This window comes from Somniosus microcephalus, chromosome 1, assembly GCF_052327205.1.
Source record: "Somniosus microcephalus isolate GS21.2 chromosome 1, FLI_Smic_1.0, whole genome shotgun sequence".
NCBI lineage: Eukaryota > Metazoa > Chordata > Chondrichthyes > Squaliformes > Somniosidae > Somniosus > Somniosus microcephalus.
Window position 1 is genome coordinate 258,356,535 of NC_140987.1, and position 22,409 is coordinate 258,378,943.

The following is a 22,409-nucleotide window of genomic DNA, read 5'->3' on the forward strand; positions in this document are numbered from 1 at the left end:
AGCCAGTTTGGTGTGTTCTGGAATCTTACTGCGGTAGTTTTTAAAGTAATACATGTTCATGTATCGTTGAACAAAATGATTAACTAATCAGGTATATTCATGATTACCTGTACTGGCATTGCATATTTATATTAAGGATTAGCTTGGGGTGAAGAAAATAATGGAATATCAGAGATCATTACTTAAAACTCTTCAGGATAGCAAACAATTGTTTAAATGATTAGTTGAATTCACTTTTTAAAATTCTTGATGCAGTACAATGTTTACTATGTTCTTCACTTTCTAGACGTGTATGATATACTAATTGAGCTTTCTCTGATTTGTCAAAGTTCTAAGTTTCTTTGAATTGTTGATTTAATGATTTTATTGTGTAAGGTAAGTTTAACATTTCAAATCCTATGCCCCCACTCCAGACAATACATTTTAGATTGTATTGGGGTTTTGTGGGCAGGTGTAATAGGTTTGATGCGTAGTTAGTGAAGTAACCTCTTCCTACTTGGTAATTTTGGATGCCACTATGAAAGATATAAATAGATATTGCATAGACTAGGCTTGTATTCCCTCGATTTATAGAAGATTGAGGGGTGATATAATTGAGGTTTTTAAGATGATTGAAGGATTTGATCGGGTATTATGTAGAATTACACAGAATTTACAGCACAGAAACAGGCCATTTGGCCCAACAGGTCTATGCTGGTGTTTATGCTCCACACAAGTCTCATTCCACCCTACTTCATCTCACCCTGTCAACATATCCTTATATTCCTTTCTCCCTCATGTACTTATCTAGCTTCCCCTTAAATGTATCTATGCTATTTGTCTCAACTACTCCCTGTGGGCGCAAGTTCCACGTTCTAACCACTCTGGGTAAAGAAGTTTGTCCTGAATTCCTTCTTGGATTTATTAGTGACTATCTTATATTTATGACCCCTTGCTTTGGACCCCCCCACAACTTCTTTTCTATGTCTAATTAGTCTAGATTCTAAAGACTAGTATGAGCACATAATCAAATGCAAGAATCACATTCAAAACCTGGAAGTGCTTTGTGGTCCCAGCAATCAGGGTAGATAGAGATAAACTATTTCTTCTGGTGAGGGAGCCCAAAACAAGGCGGCATAACCTTAAAGTTAGAACTAGGCCATTCGGGGTGATGTTAGGAAGTACTTCTTCACACAAAGGGTAGTCGAAATTTGGAACACCACCCCCCCCCCCCCCCCCCCCCCTCACCCAAAAAAAAAAGTTGTGGAGGCTGAGGTTCAATTGAAAATTTCAAAACTGAGATTGATAGATTTTTGTTAGGCAAGTAAATGGAGTTTAAGATGCAGATCAGCCAGGGTCTAATTGAATGGCGGAGGGGCTGAATGGCCTACTCCTGTTCCCATGTTCCTAGTTTATAGTAGTGTATGTTTAGTGCTTTGTACAATTATAATCTTGATAAATGAAAAGAGGATGTTAACTAGCCACCAGATTGCCCAATGAGATTTGTTCTCTGTTGAGATAGCATTTGCCTTTTTATTCCTGTTCTGCCTACGTGCCCATAATTTGGACCCATGATATGTTTACTGATGAAACCAGCTCACTATTCATGACTTTTTTATGTTACTTGCCACTTATCAGCCCAAGCCTGGATGTTGTCCAGGCCTTGCTGCATGTGGACACAGACTGCTTCATTATCTGAGGAATTGCGCATGGAACTAAACACTCTGCAATCATCACGACTTTGTCACCCCAGCAGGACTAGCATCAATGATGCTTTATGTAGGATCACTCAGAAGCACATGCCCTTTGTATTGATTATTATAATCCATAGCTTTTGTTCAAATTTTAATTCGTTGATTTGATTTTAACATAACAAGCTGTACCGTTTACTCATTTCTGTCTTATCCGCTTTACCATCAAAAGTATTCTTGTTAAAAATAATTTGTATGGGGTAACAGCTAGTTGGCCGTGAGATACAAGACAGTATTTCTGTCACAGTCAGTAAACACAAATCACTATTTGAATCTCGATGAGGTGTTTAGTTTGTAATATATGGAGTTTAATAGAGGGGTCTTTATTTTATTTTGATCTATTTTGAATGTAAAGGGTTTAGTAGTGGACACCAACTACTGTGTTCCATCTTATGCTCTGTCAGAGCAGTTGTTTACTGGGAAATGGAAAGTGTATCTTGCAATTTTGACATAGAATTATCATTAGAAGGAATTGAGAGCTTTTTGTGTCTGATATCACATTGTGTACTTAACAGTATTTCTTCTACAATCTCATTATAACATGGGCCTTAGGTGCTGAGCATTTTGCACATTGTCTCTACACGATGCCTTGCAACAGGTTTGTAAATGTCATTTCTCACCTGGCATGTTTTTAATTTCAATGGTGTGGTGTTATAATGCAAGTAGTGCATACAATGTTGGGTTTGTTGTGGTATTATAGTGGTACTGGTCTTGTTAATCCATATGACATTCTCTTAGTTATTAATATTGGGACACCAAAGTAACTTGTTAACTTTATTTCAACAACGAGTTTTGTAATTTTAGCGTTTTAGCAGAAAATTGAAGTTTAAATGTGTATATGTTTTAGGTGATCCTTTTCGTCCATTGGGCACGTTAGCGATGATGAACAACCCCTACACAGACCTCTTGGAGCCCCTTGATCCTAATAGGAAGGAAAAGAAGTTCTACAATCTGTGCAAATTGAAAGACGACAGATATGGTAAGCAAAGCTCATTGCTCTTTCCATGACACTGATCGCAATTTATCCATTGGGTCCATATATTTAAATTGATTGTTTGCAGTTCGGTGGTCTTGTGTCAATCTTGGTGAATCCAGCATGTTTAAGTTGGGTTGTCGCTGGGTGTGCGAGAGCCACATGTTGGGATCTAGTGGTGCAAGCACCCCTCTTAAAGCTGTGAATAAGAAGCTGTGCGACATTTCCTTGAACATTAGTATCTTGATACCTGACGGATTGAAACTTCTGCTGTACATGCTGTGGTTTATTCACTGTCACAAGTTGCGATGTTTATATGTGGATGAAAAAATGAACTGGCAATGTTGTCCTTTCAAATTAAAATGTTCTTTGATAGCGATACACTGTCATCCTACAAAGAGAGATTCTTTTATACTTTTCATAAGATTAAGGTGAATTACTGACCATGGGGAGGGCAATATTTTGTTACAATCAGATTTATTTTCAATCATGCTTTGCTCTTTGCCAAAGTCAAGTCTGCAGCATTCAGTCTCCAGGTTTCTCGCATTGTTCTTTCGTACATTAGTGCCAAAAGATCGGTGTGACGTGTACAATGCCAGCATTATCTCAATATATGGGATGGCTGTTGATCGAGGTTTTAAACCATTGGTGCTGTCAAATGTTTTTAAATACCAATATAAGTACTGTATGTTAACATTTAAAAACAGAAAATGTTGGATATTATCCACAGCAGCGAGCATGGCTTCTGTTAATTGAAGACGTGTGATGGTAATTGCAGCAAAATCTTAAACTGAAAAACAAATAGCGATGGAAGGGGAACAATGTAGGAAAAATGCCTTTTAAAAATGGCTTTCACAATTAAAAAAAAAAAAAAAAAATATAGAATTTCACGAGTTGCATCAGAAAGATGTCTGCATCCACTAGATTATCTGCCCACAACAGACTACCAACCAGCAAATACTGAAACACCTTTCTGATTCACTAAATTTCGTTAAAACTGTGGGCTAATCATATCGGAACAAAAGCGACTGCTTTTCCTGTGATAAGGTAGTTGTCAATACAAAAGAGACAGATTGTGACCTTTAGACTGCAACTCTGCTTCCCCTCCCACCTCACCCACATGTAATACCGCTACTGTGCTAGTGTTACAAAGTACATTGGCAAGAGTCTTTGCAGTATTTCAGAGATTGGATTACATGTTGCATTGTAGCACTAATGAATGCATTTGAAAATCTTTATTAAAGTATTTGCCAGTATCATTTTTCATGCTGCTAAAATGAGTTTAAAGAAAAATCCATATTATGAAACTATCAATATTCCAATAATTCTTTCACATCAAAAGTCAGCATGTTTTCTAAAATACAACAACTTGTATTTATATAGTGCCTTTAATGTAGTAAAACATCCTAAGGCACTTTGCAGGTGCATTATAAAACAGAATCTGACAGAGCCACAAAAAGACATATTAGGGCAGGTGACCAAAAGCTTGGTCAAAGGGGTAGGTTTTAAGGAGCGCCTTAAAGGAGGAGAGAGAGGTTTATGGAGGGAATTCCAGAGCTTAGGGCCTTGGCATTTGAAGGCACGGCCACTAATGGTGGAGCGATTGAAATGAGGGATGTTCAAGTGGCCAGAATTAGAGGAGTGTAGATAGCGCGGAGGGTTCCTGAAATACAGTCCATCTTCTTCATATCATTCATTGATACAATGCGCCCTTATTTATTGCACTGTTGCTTTGTATAGGAGAAAAAGCTTTTTGTAGGTGAAAGCAATTCTAAGATGGGCAAACTATATAGTTGGTTTCTTTACTGGTCTCTGTTCCTACTATTTAGCTCGGCTGCTTTTTTTTAGTTTCCATGGATTTTTACACTGTGGGCTGGCTGCAAGATCGCACTGCTCCTGGCTATTTGCCCAGGCTTTGCACAAATGCCAGTTGTCTCCTTGCAGTATGGCAGTTCAGCGACTAAGAATATTCCTATTTTTCTTTCAAATTAAAACCAGTGGCTCCGCTAAACCAGTGGCTCTGCTGATCCCTTACCAATGACCGATTCCAGTCCAATGCCCTCAGTGTTGCATCTTAACCATTTAGCCTCTGAATGAAACTTGTCTTTGCATTCACTGTTTGCCATTGAGAAAGCCAAGTTTGTTTTCAGGCCTCTGCACCAGAAGCGTCTGGCACTGTACACCGTGCGTTTTGTTTTATTTAACTACTTCTTCAGATAGGTTTGTGAGGAGAGGAAGCCCTATTTGTCAAAACTTCAGATCCAGTTAAAATAGCTGTTTCCTGTGGCTATTTGCAACCCAGTATCCCGTCAGCTTCCTGGGCCCTAAGCTCTGGAAATCTCTAAATCTCTCTACCTCTCCTTTTAAGATGCTCCTTAAAACCTACCTCTTTGACCAAGTGTTTGGTCACTTGTCCTAATATCTCCTTATGTGGCTCGATGTCAGATTTTGTCTGATAACGCTCCTGTGAAGCACCTTGGGATGTTTTACAATATTAAAGATGCTATATAAATGCAAGTTGTTTTTGTCGTCCCCCCACCCCCAACCATTTCTTTTATTAACAACAATAATTCTGCTTCTACTGCCTAACCATCAGCTGTTTCTTTAAAGCTGTTTCTGCTGCTCATACAATTTATACTCTAACAGTTATGTTAGTTATTGTAAGATGACTTTTTTGCTTTTTCCGTCAATAGCACGTTTGCCATTCTCCATCCGAGTACTTCTGGAAGCAGCAGTCAGAAACTGTGACTGTTTTCTTGTGAAGAAAGATGATGTTGAAAACATATTGAACTGGAAGGTGACGCAACACAAAAGTGTTGAAGTGCCTTTTAAACCTGCTCGTGTCATCTTGCAGGATTTCACGTAAGTGTAACTTCAATATAAAACGACGCATTGCCGAAATGTACAGAATATAGCTTTGTGAAAAGAAAAAGCGCTGAGCACAAAAGCCATTCGGGGTTTACCATAATTTTACACATATAACCCACAGATTCTATTTAGAAAGAAGAAAAATGATGTTAAAGAACAACATGTTTTTTTTGTCCCAGTTGTACCTAGGATGGGTGGGTGGAAATGCTGAGGGCGTAAAGGATAGGCCAGGGCTAAATCCAAGAGGGAGACCCGGTGAAATGTGCAGCCTGGTATGACGACCTCGCTGAAAGAGAAAGTTGGCATCAGTGCACTTAAGTTTTAATGAGGTCTAGAATTTGGATGCACTCATCCGGGATGAGGTGCTGGACACACATGACCGTGTTTGCAAGAAAGCGGACAGTTTGAAGAGGGTGTGCCACTGGATACTTAATGGGTAGGGAGGTTTGCTGGGAGGATGGTGGGGAGGTTGGAGAGGATGACTCTTGAGGAGAGTGTACTGGAAGGAGAGGAGAAGGGTGAGCGGCACCACAACTTGATGCCCAGTGAGAGCCTGTGGCACGCGCCTTAACGTGTGCAATGGATGATGCAAAGCAGAGAGAGCTATGAGGCTGGCCAGAAGCAATGAACCTGAAAGCTAGGCTGGGAGAAGAGAGGGGAGTATGAACAGCAGAAACCAGGAAGAGGAGGGACAGAAGATGATGTAGGAGAGTGAGGTGGGGCAGATCATCAGCGGTATATAGAGGGGCAGGAGTACTCTGGTCCGAGTGGCAGTCGCTATGCACACACGAGCAGACAAGGAGCATTCTGTAGTTAAAACATTAACAGATCCTATTTATGTGCATGGGCAGAGTGGGAACGTTTTGGTCACTGCAGACATTGCTGCCACAATTCTCCTGGGGATTGGATTTGGAGCCTGCCTGGGTGCTTAATACGAGCCCGGTCAGGAATTTGTGATTCAAGACCTGTTTGAGGTTGGAGAACCTGTGCTGACTAGGGCCGAAGCCTGGAGGTTGTAATCTAGGAGCTTCCCGGGAGCAGGGATCTGGGGCATGGAAGTAGCTCGAGACCATAACGCCCAAATCCAAAGATAGGGCGTATAAAATAGCCAAAAAAAGCGCCAGAGCGGAAGATTGGGAACAGTTTAAGATAGAGCAAAGGAGGGCAAAGGGCATGATCAAGAGGGGCAAAATAGCTTACGAAAACAAGCTGGCGGAAAATATAAAAACTAACTCCAAAAGCTTTTATAAATATATCAAAAGGAAAAGACTGGTGAAAACCAAAGTTGGTCCATTGCAGTCAGATACGGGGGAATATATAATGGGAAATAAGGAAATGGCAGATCAACTAAATGCATACTTTGGGTCAGTCTTTACGAAGGAAGACACAAAAAACCTCCCTGGGATATCGGGAAAAATAGGGACATTGGCAAAGGAGGAACTGACGCAAATCAATATCTCTAAGGATATGGTGTTAAGGAAGCTAAAGGGATTGAAGGTGGACAAATCCCCAGGGCCTGATAACATGCATCCTAGGGTACTGAAGGAGGTGGCCCTAGAGATAGCGGATGCACTAAGGATGATTTTTCAGAATTCATTAGACTCGGGAACAGTGCCGATGGATTGGAGGGTAGCTAACGTTACCCCACTATTCAAAAAGGGGGGTAGGGAAAAAGCAGGTAATTACAGACCTGTAAGCCTTACATCAGTTGTGGGCAAAATGCTGGAGTCCATCATTAAGGATGAAATAGCGGAGCACTTAGCAAATGGGGACAGGATAGGACAGAGTCAACATGGATTTACAAAGGGTAAATCGTGCTTGACTAATCTATTGGAATTTTTTGAGGGAGTAACTGGTAGAATAGATGGGGGAGAGCCAGTAGATGTGGTGTACCTGGACTTCCAAAAGGCCTTCGATAAGGTCCCACATAAAAGATTAGCATGGAAAATTGAGGCTCATGGGATAAAGGGGAAAGTTTTGGCATGGATAGGGAACTGGCTGTCAGATAGAAAACAGAGAGTTGGAATAAACGGCTCATTTTCTGAATGGCAGGCAGTAACAAGTGGGGTACCACAGGGATCTGTCCTGGGCCCCCAGCTGTTCACAATTTACATTAATGACCTGGATCAGGGAGTCGGATGCAGCATTTCCAAATTTGCAGACGACACTAAACTAGGAGGGGGGGTGGGCTCAGAGGAAGAGACCAGGAAGCTCCAGAGCGATTTGGACAGACTGGGCGATTGGGCGGATAAATGGCAGATGCACTATAATGTGGACAAGTGCGAAGTTATCCACCTTGGGTGCAGGAACGGGAGGGCAAATTATTATTTAAATGGCAATAGATTGGGAGAGGGGGAAGTACAGAGAGACCTGGGTGTTCTTGTACACCAGTCACTGAAGGCGAGCATGCAGGTGCAACAGGCGGTCAAGAAGGCAAACGGTATGCTGGCCTTCATAGCAAAAGGGTTAGAATACAGGAACAGGGATACCTTGCTGCAGCTGTACAGGGCACTGGTGAGACCACACCTCGAGTACTGTGTACAGTTTTGGTCGCCTCATCTGAGGAAGGATGTTCTTGCCATGGAGGGGGTGCAGCGGCGATTCACCAGGCTGATACCAGGAATGGCGGGAATGACCTATGAGGAGAGACTATGTAGTTTAGGGATGTACACACTGGAGTTTAGAAGATTGAGAGGGGACCTCATAGAAGTGTATAAAATTCTGACAGGTCTAGACAGACTGGATGCAGAAGGAATGTTTCCCTTGGCGGGTGAGAACAGAACTAGAGGACATAATTTAAGGATAAGGGCTAAACCATTTAGGACAGAGATGAGGGGGAATTTCTTCACTCAGAGAGTGGTGAACCTGTGGAACTCATTGCCACAGAGGGCAGTGTACGCCAGCTCATTAAATATATTTAAGAGGGAATTAGATATATTTCTACGGGCAAAAGGGGTTAAGGGTTACGGAGAGAAGGCGGGGACGGGATACTGAATTAAAGGATCAGCCATGATCTCATCGAATGGCGGAGCAGGCACGAAGGGCCGAATGGCCTACTCCTGCTCCTATCTTCTATGTATCTATGTATCTATGTATTCATGGGTAAATTATGTGCACGCTGAGGCCGGATTCATTCCTTCAGTCTGGGTTGGATTTGAACCCAGGTCCCAGAGGTAAAAGGAGTGAATGCTGATGTTTTGTTCAGGTCTGTCCAGCTAGTGTTCCAGTAATGTCGTAACTAGCTTCTGCGATTAGAGGACACCAGTGAGCCTTATGTGGAGTCCTGCCTAGAAAGGCCATTGGCATTTCCCTTTTTCTTGTATAGGCCCTGTGGTATTTATGAAGATATCTTTTACAGGTCCTGGACTTCGGACCTTGGAGCCATCATCAATCTTTGGTAAAATTAAGATATTCATAATTTATTTCCCTGTTTTGAAGAGAGGAAAAGTTGGGCATGGTTCTATAATGGACAAGTTGTGTGAAAATAATCTGAAAGCTGTGAATACAACCATCTTCCTTTGTGCTAGGTATGACTCCAGCCAGTGGAGAGTTTTCCCCCCGATTCCCATTGACTTCAGTTTTACTAGGGCTCCTTGATGCCACACTCGGTCAAATGCTGCCTTGATGTCAAGGGCAGTCACTCTCGCCTCACCTCTGGAATTCAGCACTTTTGTCCATGTTTGGACCAAGGCTGTAATGAGGGCTGGAGCCGAGTGGTCCTGACTGAACCCAAACTGGGCATCAGTGAGCAGGTTAATGGTGAGTAAGTGTCGCTTGATAGCACTGTCGACGACACCTTCCATCACTTTGCCGATGATTGAGAGTAGACTGATGGGGCAGTAATTGGCTGGTTTGGAATTTCCTGCTTTCTGTGGACAGAACATACCTGGGCACAGTTTTCCACACTGTCTGATACATGCCAGTGTTATAGTTGGACTGGAACAGCTTGGCGAGAGGCGCGGCTAGTTCTGGAGCACAAGTCTTCAGTACGACAGCCGGGATGTTGTCGGGGCCCACAGTCTTTGCTGTATCCAGTGCGCTCAGCCATTTCTTGATATCACGTGGAGTGAATCGAATTGGCAGAAGACTGGCTTCTGTGATGGTGGGGACCTCGGGAGGAGGCCGATATGGATCATCCACTTGGCACTTCTGGCTGCTTTTTAGCATGCATGTAGTCCTGTGTTGCAGCTTCCCCAGGTTGGCACCGCATTTTTAGATACGCCTGGTGCTGCTCCTGGCATGCTCTTCTACACTCCTTATTGAACCAGGGTTGGTCCCCTTGCGTGATGGTGATGGTAGAATGAGGGATATGCCGGGCTATGAGGTTACAGATTGTGGTGGAATACAATTCTGCTGCTGCTGATGGCCCACAGCGCCTCATGGATGCCCAGTTTTGAGCTGCTAGATCTGTTCTGAATCTATCCCATTTAGCTTGGTGGTAGTGCCACACAACACGATGGAGGGTGTCCTCAGTGTGAAAACAGGACTTCGTTTCCACAATGACTGTGCGGTTGCCACTGCTACCAATGCTGTCATGGACAGATGCATCTGCAACGGGTAGATTGGTGAGGACGAGGTCGAGTAGGTTTTTCCCTCGTGTTGGTTCTCTCACCAGCTGTCGCAGGCCCAGACTGGCAGCTATGTCCTTCAGGACTCTGCCAGCTCGGTCAGTAGTGGTGCTACTGAACCATTCTTGGGGATGGGCATTGAAGTCCCCCACCCAGAGTACATTCTGTGTCCTTGCTACTCTCAGTGCTTCTTCCAAGTGGTGTTCAACATGGAGGAGTACTGATTCATCAGCTGAGGGAGGGCGGTAGGTGGTAATCAGCTGGAGGTTTCCTTGCCCATGCTTGACCTGAACTCGTGAGACTTCATGGGGTCCGGAGTCAATGTTGAGGACTCCCGAGGAGTCGGCGGCAGAGAATAAAGAGAGTGGGACCCGAGGACAGCGCGGAGCTGCGAGGAGTCGGCGGCAGATACAAACCTGGCGAATTCCAAAAGAACAGGCAGCAGTTTATATTCGGTGAAAAAAAAATTCAAGGAGTGACGTCGCAGGACAGCAGGTAAGTGATTGGTTGGTGAGTATTACCTTTGTCTTTTTCTCTCCATTAGATCAGTGGGTTAGTTCTTCGTCTATTAAATAGAGCCACGGCAGGGCAGCTCAGTCCCATGGAGTGCACATCGTGTGCCATGTGGGAAGTCCTGGACGCTTCGCGAAGCCTGGACAACCACATGTGCAGGAAGTGTCGCCAGCTACAGCAACTCGAGCTCCGGGTTTCGGAGCTTGAGCGGCAGCTGGAGTCACTGTGGTGTATCCGCAATGCTGAGAGTTACATGGATAGCACGTTTCAGGAGGTGGTCACCCCGCAGCTTAAGATTATGCAGGCAGAGAGGGAATGGGTGACCGCCAGACAGAAGAGGAGGATCAGGCCGGTAGTGCAGGAGATCCTGGAGTGCACCTTGCTCTCCAACCAGTATTCTGTTCTGAGTACTAGTGGGGGCGATGGTTCCTCTGGGGAGTGCAGCCAGAGACAAGTCCATGGCACCACGGGTGGCTCAGCTGCACAAGTGGGGAGGAAAAAGAGTGGAAGAGCAATGATGGTAGGGGATTCGATTAGTTAGGGGAGCAGTCAGGTGTTTCTGCTGCTGCAGATGTGACTCCAGGATAGTATGTTACTTCCCTGGTGCCAGGGTCAAGGATGTCACTGAGCGGCTGCAGCACACCCTGACGGGGGAGGGTTAACAGCCAGAGGTCGTTGTCCATATCGGTACCAACGACACAGGCACAAAGAAGGATGAGGTCCTGCAGGCAGAGTTTAGGGAGCTAGGAGAGAGATTAAAAAGCAGGACCTCAAAGTTAGTAATCTCCAGATTACTCCCGGTGCCACGTGCTAGTGAGTACAGGAATAGGAGGATAGAACAGATGAATGCATGGCTGGAGAGATGGTGCAGGAGGGAGGGCTTTAGATTCCTGAGGCATTGGGACAGCTTCTGGGGAAGGTGAGACCTGTACAAGCTGGATGGGTTACACCTCAACAGAGCCTCAATATTCTCATGGGGAGGTTTGCTAGTGCTGTTGGGGAGGGTTTAAACTAGCTTGGCAGGGGGATGGACACCAGCATATAGGAGTAGAAAAGATGAATAAGATGCATGAAAGAGTGAGTGTGTTGGATATTATTAGAGAAGAAAGTAGCACTAGAGGCAGAAGTAGTACTATATTAGATAGGAGCAGACTAAGAAAGACTACTAAAAATTCAAAAATGGGTTTAGAATGCATGTACATAAACGCAGAGAGACATGGCAGCACCCTCGTTCCAAGCACTGGCATCTGCTGGACTACATCGCCCAAGCGAGGGATCGCAAGGACGTCCGCATCACCTGCGCCATGACAGGAGCTGATGATTGCTGGACAGACCGCCTAATCCGCTCTGTCATCTCCATTGATGTAGCCCCAAAATAGCGGCGGCAACAGAAACAATGCCGCAGGAAAATTAACGCTGGAGCACTCAAAGACCCCGCTAAGAAAGCCCTATTCAGCCTGTGCCTCACAAACAACCTGACGACTCCCAGTGATGCAGAGACACAGAGTGCCCACAGCGTCTGGTCTGCACTCAAGGCCTCCATAATCAGCACCTGTGAAGAGACGCTCGGTCACTCGACCAGGAAACACCCAAGACTGGTTCGACGAGAATGACCAGGAGATCCAGGAGCTAATAAGCTGCAAGCGCAAGGCATTCCTGATCTGGAAGCGGCAACAGAATTCGAGAGCAAAAAAGCAGCTCTACAGAAGCCTGAAGGCCGAGGTCCAACAAAAAACTCGCGATCTAAAGAACAGATGGTGGGTGGAGAAAGCGCAGGAGATCCAGCAGCTAGCCGACAACCACGACGTGCGTGGATTCTTTAGCGCAGTAAAGACCATCTACAGCCCAAGCACCCAAGGCCCTTCCCCACTGTGGGCCAAGAACGGAGAAGTACTCCTCAAGGACAGAGAGGCAGTCGGTGCCCGCTGGAAGGAGCACTTCGTAGATCTCCTTAACCACGACTCTGTCTTTGACACGAGTGTCCTCAACTCCATCCCACAGCATGCTACCCGCCACCATCTCGGCAAAACCCCAGCCCGGCATGAGGTTGAAAAGGCCATCCGACAACTGAAGAACAGCAAGGCCTCAGGAGCAGATGGCACTAAAGCATGGCAGAGAAGCAGTACTGGCGCGAATTCATGAACTCATTTCTCTTATCTGGAAGGAGGAGAGCATGCAAGGGGATCTCAGACGGCATAATTGTGACCTTTTTCAAGAAAGGTGACGAGTCCGATTGCGGTAATTACAGAGGAGTTTCCCTGCTGTCTGCCACAGGGAAAGTAATTGTAAGAATCCTCCTCAATCGCCTTCTCCCAGTGGCCGAAGAGCTCCTCCCAGAGTCTCAATGTGGATTCCGCCCACTAAGGGGCACAATGGACATGATCTTCACCGCACGTCAATTACAAGAGAAATGAAGGGAACAGCACCAACCGCTGTACATGGCCTTCTTTGACCTCAAAGGCCTTCGACACTGTCAACCGTGAGGGATTATGGAGTGTCCTCCTCAAATTCGGCTGCCCTCAAAAGTTTGTCACCATCCTCCGCCTGCTTCACGACGACATGCAAGCCGTGATCCTAACCAATGGTTCCACCACAGACCCAATTCACGTACGAACCGGGGTCAAGCGAGGCGGTGTCATCGCACCAACGCTCTTCTCGATCTTCCTTGCTGCAATGCTCCATCTCACCCTCAGTAAGCTCCCCACTGGAGTGGAGCTAATTTACAGAACAAACTGGGAAACTGGTCAACCTCCGTCGCCTCCAGTCCAGATCCAAGGTTGTCCCATCCTCTGTCGTCTAATTACAGTCTGCAGACGACGCTTGCGCTCACTCGGAGGTCAAACTCCAAACCATCGTCAACACCTTCACCGAAGTGTACGAGAGCATAGGCCTTACTCTAAACATTTGTAAGACAAAGGTCCTCTACCAACCTGCCCCCACCACACAGTACTGCCCCCCGATTATCAAAATCCACGACAAGGCCTTGGACAACGTGGACCACTTTCCATACCTCGGAGCCTACTGTTAACAAGGGCAGACGTCGACGATGAAGTCCAACACCGCCTTCAGTGTGCCAGTGCTGCCTTAGGTCGCCTGAGGAAGAGAGTGTTTGATGACCAGGACCTCAAACCCGGCACTAAGCTCATGGTCTACAGAGCAGCAGTGACACCCGCCCTGCTGTATGCCTCAGAGACATGGACCATGTACAGCAGGCACCTCAAAGCATTGGAGAGGTACCACCAACGCTGCCTCCACAAGATCCTGCAAATCCATTGGCAGGATAGGTGCACCAACGTCAGTGTTCTTGCTCGGGCCAACATCCCCAGCATCGAAGCTTTGACCGCGCTCGATCAGCTCCGATGGACGGGTCACATTGTCCGCATGCCCGATACGAGACTCCCAAAACAAGCGCTCTACTTGGAGCTCCGGCACGGCAAGAGAGCCCCAGGTGGGCAGAGGAAACGTTTCAAGGACACCCTCAAAGCCTCCTTGAAAAAGTGTAACATCCCCACCGACACCTGTGAATCCCTGGCCCAAGACCGCACAGAGTGGAGGAGAAGCATCTGGGAAGGCGCCGAACAACTCGAGTCTCTTTGCCGGGAGCAAGCGGAAGTCAAGCGCAAGGAGCGCACGTCAACCCAAGCACCCCACCATCTGCCCCACCTCTGACAGAGACTGTAGGTCCCGCATTGGACTCGTCGGTCACCTGTGAACTAATTTTTAATGTGGAAGCAAGTCATCCTTGGTTCCGAGGGACTGCCTACGAAGAAGAGGTGAATAAGGTTGGTGAGCTACAAGCACAATTAGCTGTGTGGCAATATGATATTGTGGCAATAACGGAAACGTGGCTTAAATACGGTGAGGACTGGGCACTTAATATTCAAGGTGTTCAGAAAAGATAGGGAAGGAAAAAAGGGAGGTGGGGTGGCAGTGCTGATTACGGAAGACATTGTCGTGTTGGAAAGGGAAGATGTTCTTGAGGGGACAAGGACAGAATCCATTTGTTTAGAGTTGAGGAGCAAAAAGGGAATGATCACGCTATTGGGGGTATTCTATAGACCTGCAAATAGTGAGAGGGAAGTAGAGGAGCAAATCTGCAGGGAAATCGCAGAGATATGCAAGAGCTATAGAGTGGTGATTTTCGGGGATTTTAATTACCCAAATATCGCTTGAGATAATAATGGGGTAAAAGGGAAAGGACGGGGAGGAATTTCTGAAATGTGTTCAGGAGAATTTCCTTGACCAGTATGTTCTTGGCCCAACTAAGAAGGAGGCATTGCTAGATCTGGTGCTGGGGAATGAGGTGGGCCAGGTCGACCAAGTGACTGTGGGAGAACACTTGGGTACGAGTGATCATCGTATCATAAGATTTAAATTAGCAATGGAGAGGAGCGTGGAACTTCTAAACTGGAATAGGGCTAACTTCAATGGAATGCAAAAGGATCTAGCCAGGGTAAAATGGAACCAAAGACTGACGGGAAAAACTGTAACGGAACAATGGGTGATCTTTAAGAAGGAGATGTTCCAAGTACAGGCTAGGTACATTCCAACAAGAGGGAAGGGTAAGGAAACCATAGCAAGAGGGAGATAGAGAAGATGATGAAACAAAAAAAGAGGTTGCATGATACATATCCGGTGAATTCTTCAAGGGAGAACCAGACCAAATACAATAAGTTGAGAGGGGAAGTGAAGATGAAAATAAGATTGGCAAAGAGAGAATATGAGAGTAGAATGGCGGTTAACTTAAAAGGGAATCGAAAAATCTTCTACCGGCATGTAAACAGTAAGTGGGTAGTAAGAGGCGAGGTGGGGCCTATTGGGGACAAAGAAGGTGACATATGCTTAGAAGTGCAGGGCAAGGCTAGAATACTCTGAGTACTTTGTATCGGTGTTTACTAAGGAGGTGGATGTTGACAAAATATTGGTAGTGGAAAAGGTAGAAGCAATGGAAGGGGTGAAAATTGATGGACAGGATGTACTAGAAAGGCTGGGTATGCCTAGAGTGGATAAGTCATCTGGTCCAGATGGCTTGCATCCCAAATTGCTAAGGGAATTGGGGGAGGAGATAGCAGAAGGGCTTGCCATAATTTTCCAATCTTCCCTAGATGTGGGGGAGGTGCTTGAGGATTGGAAAGTGGCAAATGTGACACCATTGTTCAAGAAAGGGTGTAAGGACAATCCTAGTAACTACAGGCTGGTCAGTTTAACACCAGTGGTGGGTAAAGTTTTGGAAACAATAATCAAGGAAAAAATTAACAGGCACTTGGAGAGGTTTAAGCTAATTAAGGAGAGCCAACACTGATTTGTAAAAGGCAGATCGTGTTTGACTAATCTAATTGAATTTTTTGATGAAGTAAAGGAGGATTGATGAAGGGAATGCACTGGATGTTGTCTGCATGGATTTTAGGAAGGCATTTGACAAAGTACCACATAGAAGGCTGGTTAACAAAATTGAGGCTCATGGAATAAGTGGGTCAGTGACAGCTTGGATAAGGAATTGGCTTAAGGACAGAAAACAGCGAGTTGTGGTAAATGGTTGTCTACCATCCTCCAGTCCGTGCTGGGGCCACTGCTTTTATTTATTTAATATATCTAAATTTGCAGATGACCCCAAACTTGGGGGTGTGGCAAACAGTGAAGATGATACCAATCGACTGCAAGAGGACATCGATAAGCTAGCAGAATGGGCAGACAAATGGCAGATGGAATTTAATACGGAGAAGTGTGAGGTGATGCATTTTGGCAGAAGGAACAGAGGCAATATACACTTAATGGCACAGTTTAAAGAGTGTGCAGGGACAGAGGGACCTGGGAGTTAATGTGCATAGGTCCCTGAAGGTGGCAGGATATATTGAGAGAGTGGTTAGCAAAGCATATGGGATCTTGGGCTTCATAAATAGAGGTATTGAGTACAAAAGCAGAGAAGTTATGCTGAACCTTAATAAAGCGCTGGTTAGACCAGTTCTGGTCACCACACTTTAGGAAGGATGTGAAGGCCCTTGAGAGAGTGCAGAGGAGATTTACCAGAATGGTTCCAGGGGTGGGAGATCTTGGCTACAAGAACAGGTTGGAGAAGTTGGATTTGTTTTCATTAGAGCAAAGGAGGTTGCGGGGTGATTTGATAGAGGTGTACAAGATTATGACTGGTTTGGATATGCTAGACGGGGAAAGGCTGTTCCCACTAATTGATGGTACAAGGACTAGGGGGACACAGATTTAAGGTTTTAGGCAAGAAATACAGGGGGGAATGAGAGGAAAAACTTTTTTTACGCAGCGAATGGCGAGGACCTGGAACTCGCTGCCGACGGAAGTGGTGGAAGTGGAGACACTTAATGTTTTCAAGGGGAGACTGGATAGGCACCTGAGGGAAATAAACTTGTCGGGCTACGGGGATAGAGCAGGGGAATGGGACTGACTGGATTGCTCTACAGTGAGCTGGTGCAGACTCGATGGGCCGAATGGCCTCCTTCTGTGCCGTTATGACTCTAACTCCTTCTAAACTGTATACCATTGTGCCGCCACCCCTGGTGGGTCTGTCCTGCTGGTGGGACAGGACATACCCAGGGATGGTGATGGAGGAGTTTGGGACATTGGCTGAAAGGTATGATTGTGTGAGTATGACTATATTTCCACTTGTAACTAGAGGCCATCAATATAAGATAGTCACCAAGAAATCCAATAGGGAATTCAGAAGAAACTTCTTTACCCAAAGAGTGGTGAGAATGTGGAACTCGCTACCACAGGGATTGGTTGAAGCGAAAAGTATAGATGCATTTAAGGGGAGGCTAGACAAATCCTGGAACTCCCTCCCTAACAGCACTGTGGGAGTAAATTCACCACAAGGACTGCAGCGATTCAAGAAGGCGGCTCACCACCAGCTTCTCGAGGGCAATTAGGGATAGGCAACAAATGCTGGCCTTGTCCCTGCACCACCAGCGCACCGTGGCTGCAGTGTGTACCGGCTCCAACATGCACTACAGCAACTTGCCAAAGCTTCTTTGACAGCACCTCACAAATCCACGACCTCTACCACCTAGAAGGACAAGGGCAGTAGGCGCATGGGAACACCACCACCTTCAAGTCACACACCATCCTAACTTGGAAATATATCGCTGTTCTTTCATCGTCGCTGGGTCAAAATCCTGGAACTCCCTACCTAACAGCACTGTGGGAGTACCTTCACCACACGGACTGCAGCGGTTCAAGAAGGCAGCTCACCACCACCTTCTCAACGGCAATTAGGGATGGGCAATAAATGCTGCCTTGCCAGCAATGCCCAAATCCTGCGCATGAATGAAAAAAAAAATGAATTAATCATCATCCCTTTAATAACCATGAATCAAAATCAGGTTAAAACTCTCAATTAGAAGTTATTTTGTTATCTGCTAAATTACAGTGGTTTTCTATGGATGGGATTAAATTAGAGCCGAGTTTCCTAAAAGAAGATTTCTATCTTCTATGTGGGCAATAAATGCTGGCCTTGCCAGCGACGTCCAGATCCTGTGAGCGAATTTAAAAAAAAAAAAAAAAAAAAATTTAAAAAAAAAGACAAGCATATGAGGAAGAAGGGAATAGAAGGTTAGGCTGATAGATTTAGATGAGGAAAGACAGAAGGAGGCTCGAGTGGAGCATAATCGCAGGCATGGACTGGTTGGGCCGAATGGCCTGTTTCTGTGCCGTATATCCTATGTACTCCTATATAATCCTATGTAACTTTGTCCACAGTGGTGTGCCTGCAGTGGTGGACTTTACCGCTATGCGAGATGCTGTGAAAAAACTGGGAGGAGATCCAGAGAAAATCAACCCAATTTGTCCTGCAGACTTGGTTATTGATCACTCCATCCAAGTAGATTTTAACAGGCGGTAAGTTATTATAATGATAAAATGCCAGTAGCTCCCGTTTGAGTGTTTTCCGCTTGTAAAGGATTTTGAATTATTTGTCAACTTTAAAAAGCAAGACAAGTTGTGTAAATAAATTTTATCTAGTGGGTGAAAGTGATCTTAATTGTCTAATTTTATCTGGTTTGATCAAAAGTGCCAAACTTTGGTCGTTATTAAGAGAATGATGCAGTTAGTTGCATTACCGTTAAATGTTTTTACCAATAGTACAATATATACCAAGTCTGATAACGTAGAGCTCTTTCTAAAAGAGTGCACAAATCCTTTGAATAGTGGGCACACTGATACAGACTGACACAACAGACTGACACAAAAGCAAATCAAGTTAAGTTGAATGGTCAGCTTGAATCAAGCACTTGCCACAATCAAACTCTGGTAATTCTGCTTTAAAATTCAGTACACTGTCTTAGAGCTTTATACATTATTCCTTACTTGTTGGTCTCCCACTGCATTACTCTCAGACAATTTTAAATAAATCTCCCTGTAACTGGATAGGTCTCTCCAATTCTTTCTGTCTTCCCATTTTATCCGTTCATCTCGCTCTTTCCCCCTCCTTCTACATTGTAAGACAGTTTGAATCTGACACCAAATATGGTTTGTAACATATTCCTTTTATTGTATTCAACCAAGTCAAGAAACACTCAATGTCTTTGAGTAGCAGATGTACAGAGAAATAAACAATATTACCCGTGTTCCCCTGGGTAGACAAGTAGCCTTATTCGATCCTTTCGATCCTGACTCTCTCTTCAATGTGTTAAAGAAAGCTCAAGATCTTTATAGGCTATCTCTCATGAACACTGTCATTGCTGATTCATTATGGGACGACAAGTGTTATTGTGAACAAGGCCCCCAGAAATGGGAAATTTCCTTCAAAACACCAGAAGCCAACTTGTTTATCATTTAAGGATGTAAATAATCATCCTGAGCTCCATTGTCTCACTTCCTATCTCAAGACTGCCGTGGCTATCTCATTTCATAATGTGGCCACAAAAATAAGTCAACAAGCACGCATTGCACATCCTGCACTTTCAACAAAAACTAAACAACAAAGTCAGCTAAATTATACCCTGACACATTAAACCCTAAAACATCCTGGGAATGGACAACTTTAACCATTTCTTTAGTTATAGTACAAATCCATAAGGTATAAGTAAAAAGAAACCAAAATCTGTAATCATTTGAGATTAATCCTATGTATATAAGAATAGGGTATCTTCCAACATGCCTTTAAAAATACTTTCTCGTGTTGTCACTTGATCTCTTGGTCCAGCCTCCACCTTCTTCGCACTCCCTCCAGTAAGAGGGTCTCTAATTTGTCTGTTCTACATGTTGTGTTCAGTAGAGGAGTTCTAGTTGGGGGTGTTGCTGTGTTTGGGTGAGGAGTTTCACTCCTGAATTTATGGGGGTGAGGGAGGGCCCTCTAGAATTTGTGCTTAGGGAAGGGACCGCTCGAGTCCATGTTCAGTGGAAAAGGGGCAATTTCTGACTGGATGTTCGGGAGATGGTATTCCACGTTCAACGTGGTCGGGGTGGGGCGGGGTGCTTTCCCATGATTCCATGTTCAGTGGGAGAATCACAAACTGATGCTCAGAGGGTGAGGGGTTTACCTGCTGAATTACTGTTTGGGGAATGGTGGTGGGTGGGGGTGCGGTTTGGCTCACAAATAATCTGGTCATTGGGAGGGGGAATGGCTCTGCAATTTCTGGTTGGTGGGTGGGGCTCTTCTGAATTCAAGCTTAATGGGGAGAGTCTTGGAATTTGTGCTCGATGGCAGGGTGAACAATTCACATTTGGGGAGGAGGGAAGTTTGATTCCAGTATCCAGATCCAGTTTTAAGCTTCAGTTCCACTGCTGCTCATGGATGGCCCATGATCTAAAGGAGTGGAGAATGCCTTTATAAATTGGTGGTCTGTTGGACTGATGTACTGTGTTGCTGGAGTGATTTCAGGGAGTCTACTTAAGTTGATCATTCTTGGGATCGGAGACATTGACCAAAAAGTGAGATGCAGAGGTTTGACAGGATAGAAAGCAAGGATAAGGCTGATGAACTCCATACTGAGGGGAAAATATATCAAATTTTAATAAAAAATGAAAAAATTACCATGAAGGAATGGCTAGAATGTATGATGGATTATAGCTGCTGAAAATCCAAGGTGGTGGCCACAGGCTCTGAAAATTTGCAGAGAGGAACTCGCTGAGCATGTTCACAGACTGGGCACAAAGCCACACAGCAGCCAGACTTTGTAGTTATGGCATGACGAGTTTACTTGGGTGAATCCCACATTAAATGTGGCTATTGGAAATGATAATGATGCGAAAGTTAACACACTGTGACAACAGGAAGTCAAGTGGTGCAAACAAAGTGTGAGCAGATGCAAGATTTTTAATTATTATGGATAGAAATATAGTCATTTGAGGGCTTGACGGTAGATGCTGAGAGGCTGTTTCCACCCCCCCCCCCAACCCGGCTGGAGAGTCGAGAACTAGGGGTCATAATCTCAGGATAAGGATCGGCCATTTAGGACTGAGATGAGGGGAAATTTCTTCACTCAAAGTGCTTTGAATCTTTGGCCCCAGGGGGCTGTGGATGCTCAGATGTTGAGTATATTCAGGACAGAGATCGATCGATTCTTGGGCACTAAGGAAATCGAGGGAAATGGGGATAGTGCGGAAAAGTGGAGTTGATGTAAAAGTTCAGCCATGATCTTATTGAATGCAGGCTCGAGGGGGCCATATGGCCTACTCCTGCTCCTATTTCTTATGTAATAACATTACATAGTGAGCCAATATTTATTAAAGTCATGGTGACCAGCAAGCATGCTGTTAAATCCAGATAGGTGTAGTCTTTTTTTTAAAGGGTTCTTGTTACTGCAGTGACACATGCTGAGCAATGCTTCTGCTCCTTGCATAGCAATTAATGGCACAGTCAGTCCCGTTACAAGTTGTACTTTGCGTGTCCTGAGCGCATAGAACAGGATTCCGCTGTAGATGTAAAATGATAAAAGGTCAGTGGGTCATTTTAAAACGATTACTTAATTCCGGTTGAGATGAGGATTAAAAATTTCAGCTCTGTTGTTGTAATTGAAGTTAGTTGACAATAAATGATAACGGTTATGTAACTACTTTGTCAATTGTTGCCTGGTGTAATGTACAAAACAATTATGATTGCATATAAAATACCAGCATATATTTGACTTCCTAAGAATCAGAGAAGGAAAAAATTGTTGAATACTTATAACCAGGGCAAGTAATTTGCCTTGGCACAACATCTTGCAGAAATTACTACACTTATACTTAGTATGTGCAGCGTTATTTGCTGCCCGAGTGTCAAAGATTTGCATAAGTTTCCGAAGCAGTGAAAATGCAGGTTTCTGAGGAATTGCAAATTACTTGCCTTACTTATAACCCATGGAAATGCCTTTGGTTTTTGAGACCGTTTTGCTTGAGTTAGAATCATAGAATAGTTACAGCACAGAAGGAGGCCATTCTGCCCGTCGAGCTCGTGCCGGCTTTCTTTGAGCACTTCAGCCAGTCCCACTCCCCTGCCCATTCGCCGTAGCCCTGCAAATTTTTTTCCTTCAGGTACTTACCCAATTCTCTTTTGAAAGCCACGATTGAGTCTGCCTCCACCACCCTTTCAGATTCCAGATTGTAACCACTCGCTGAGTAAAAAAGTTTTTCCTCATGTCGCCTTTGGTTCTTTTGCCAATCACCTTAAATCTGTGTCCTCTGGTTCCTCGACCCTTCCACCAATGGGAACAGTTTCTCTCTATCTTCTGAGGCAGTCCCTCGGTACCAAGGATGACTTGCTTCCACATTAAAAATGAGTTCGCAGGTGACTGATGAGTCCAATGCGGG

General features: G+C 44.7%; 1 protein-coding gene across 3 annotated transcripts in view; it reads left to right on the plus strand.

The window, feature by feature from the left end:
• Positions 1 to 22,409, plus strand: part of aco1 (aconitase 1, soluble) — a 91,334-nt gene that overhangs the window by 8,271 nt on the left and 60,654 nt on the right. For all 3 annotated transcript variants that reach the window (XR_015078996.1, XM_085992752.1, XM_085992759.1), the window contains exons 2-4: positions 2,578 to 2,709; positions 5,397 to 5,565; positions 18,378 to 18,515. Coding sequence is in view for 2 of the 3 variants with exons in the window: in XM_085992752.1 (XP_085848878.1) it covers positions 2,610 to 2,709; positions 5,397 to 5,565; positions 18,378 to 18,515 (407 nt within the window). In the remaining variant the exon portion in view is untranslated. The remainder of the gene's footprint in view (positions 1 to 2,577; positions 2,710 to 5,396; positions 5,566 to 18,377; positions 18,516 to 22,409) is intronic.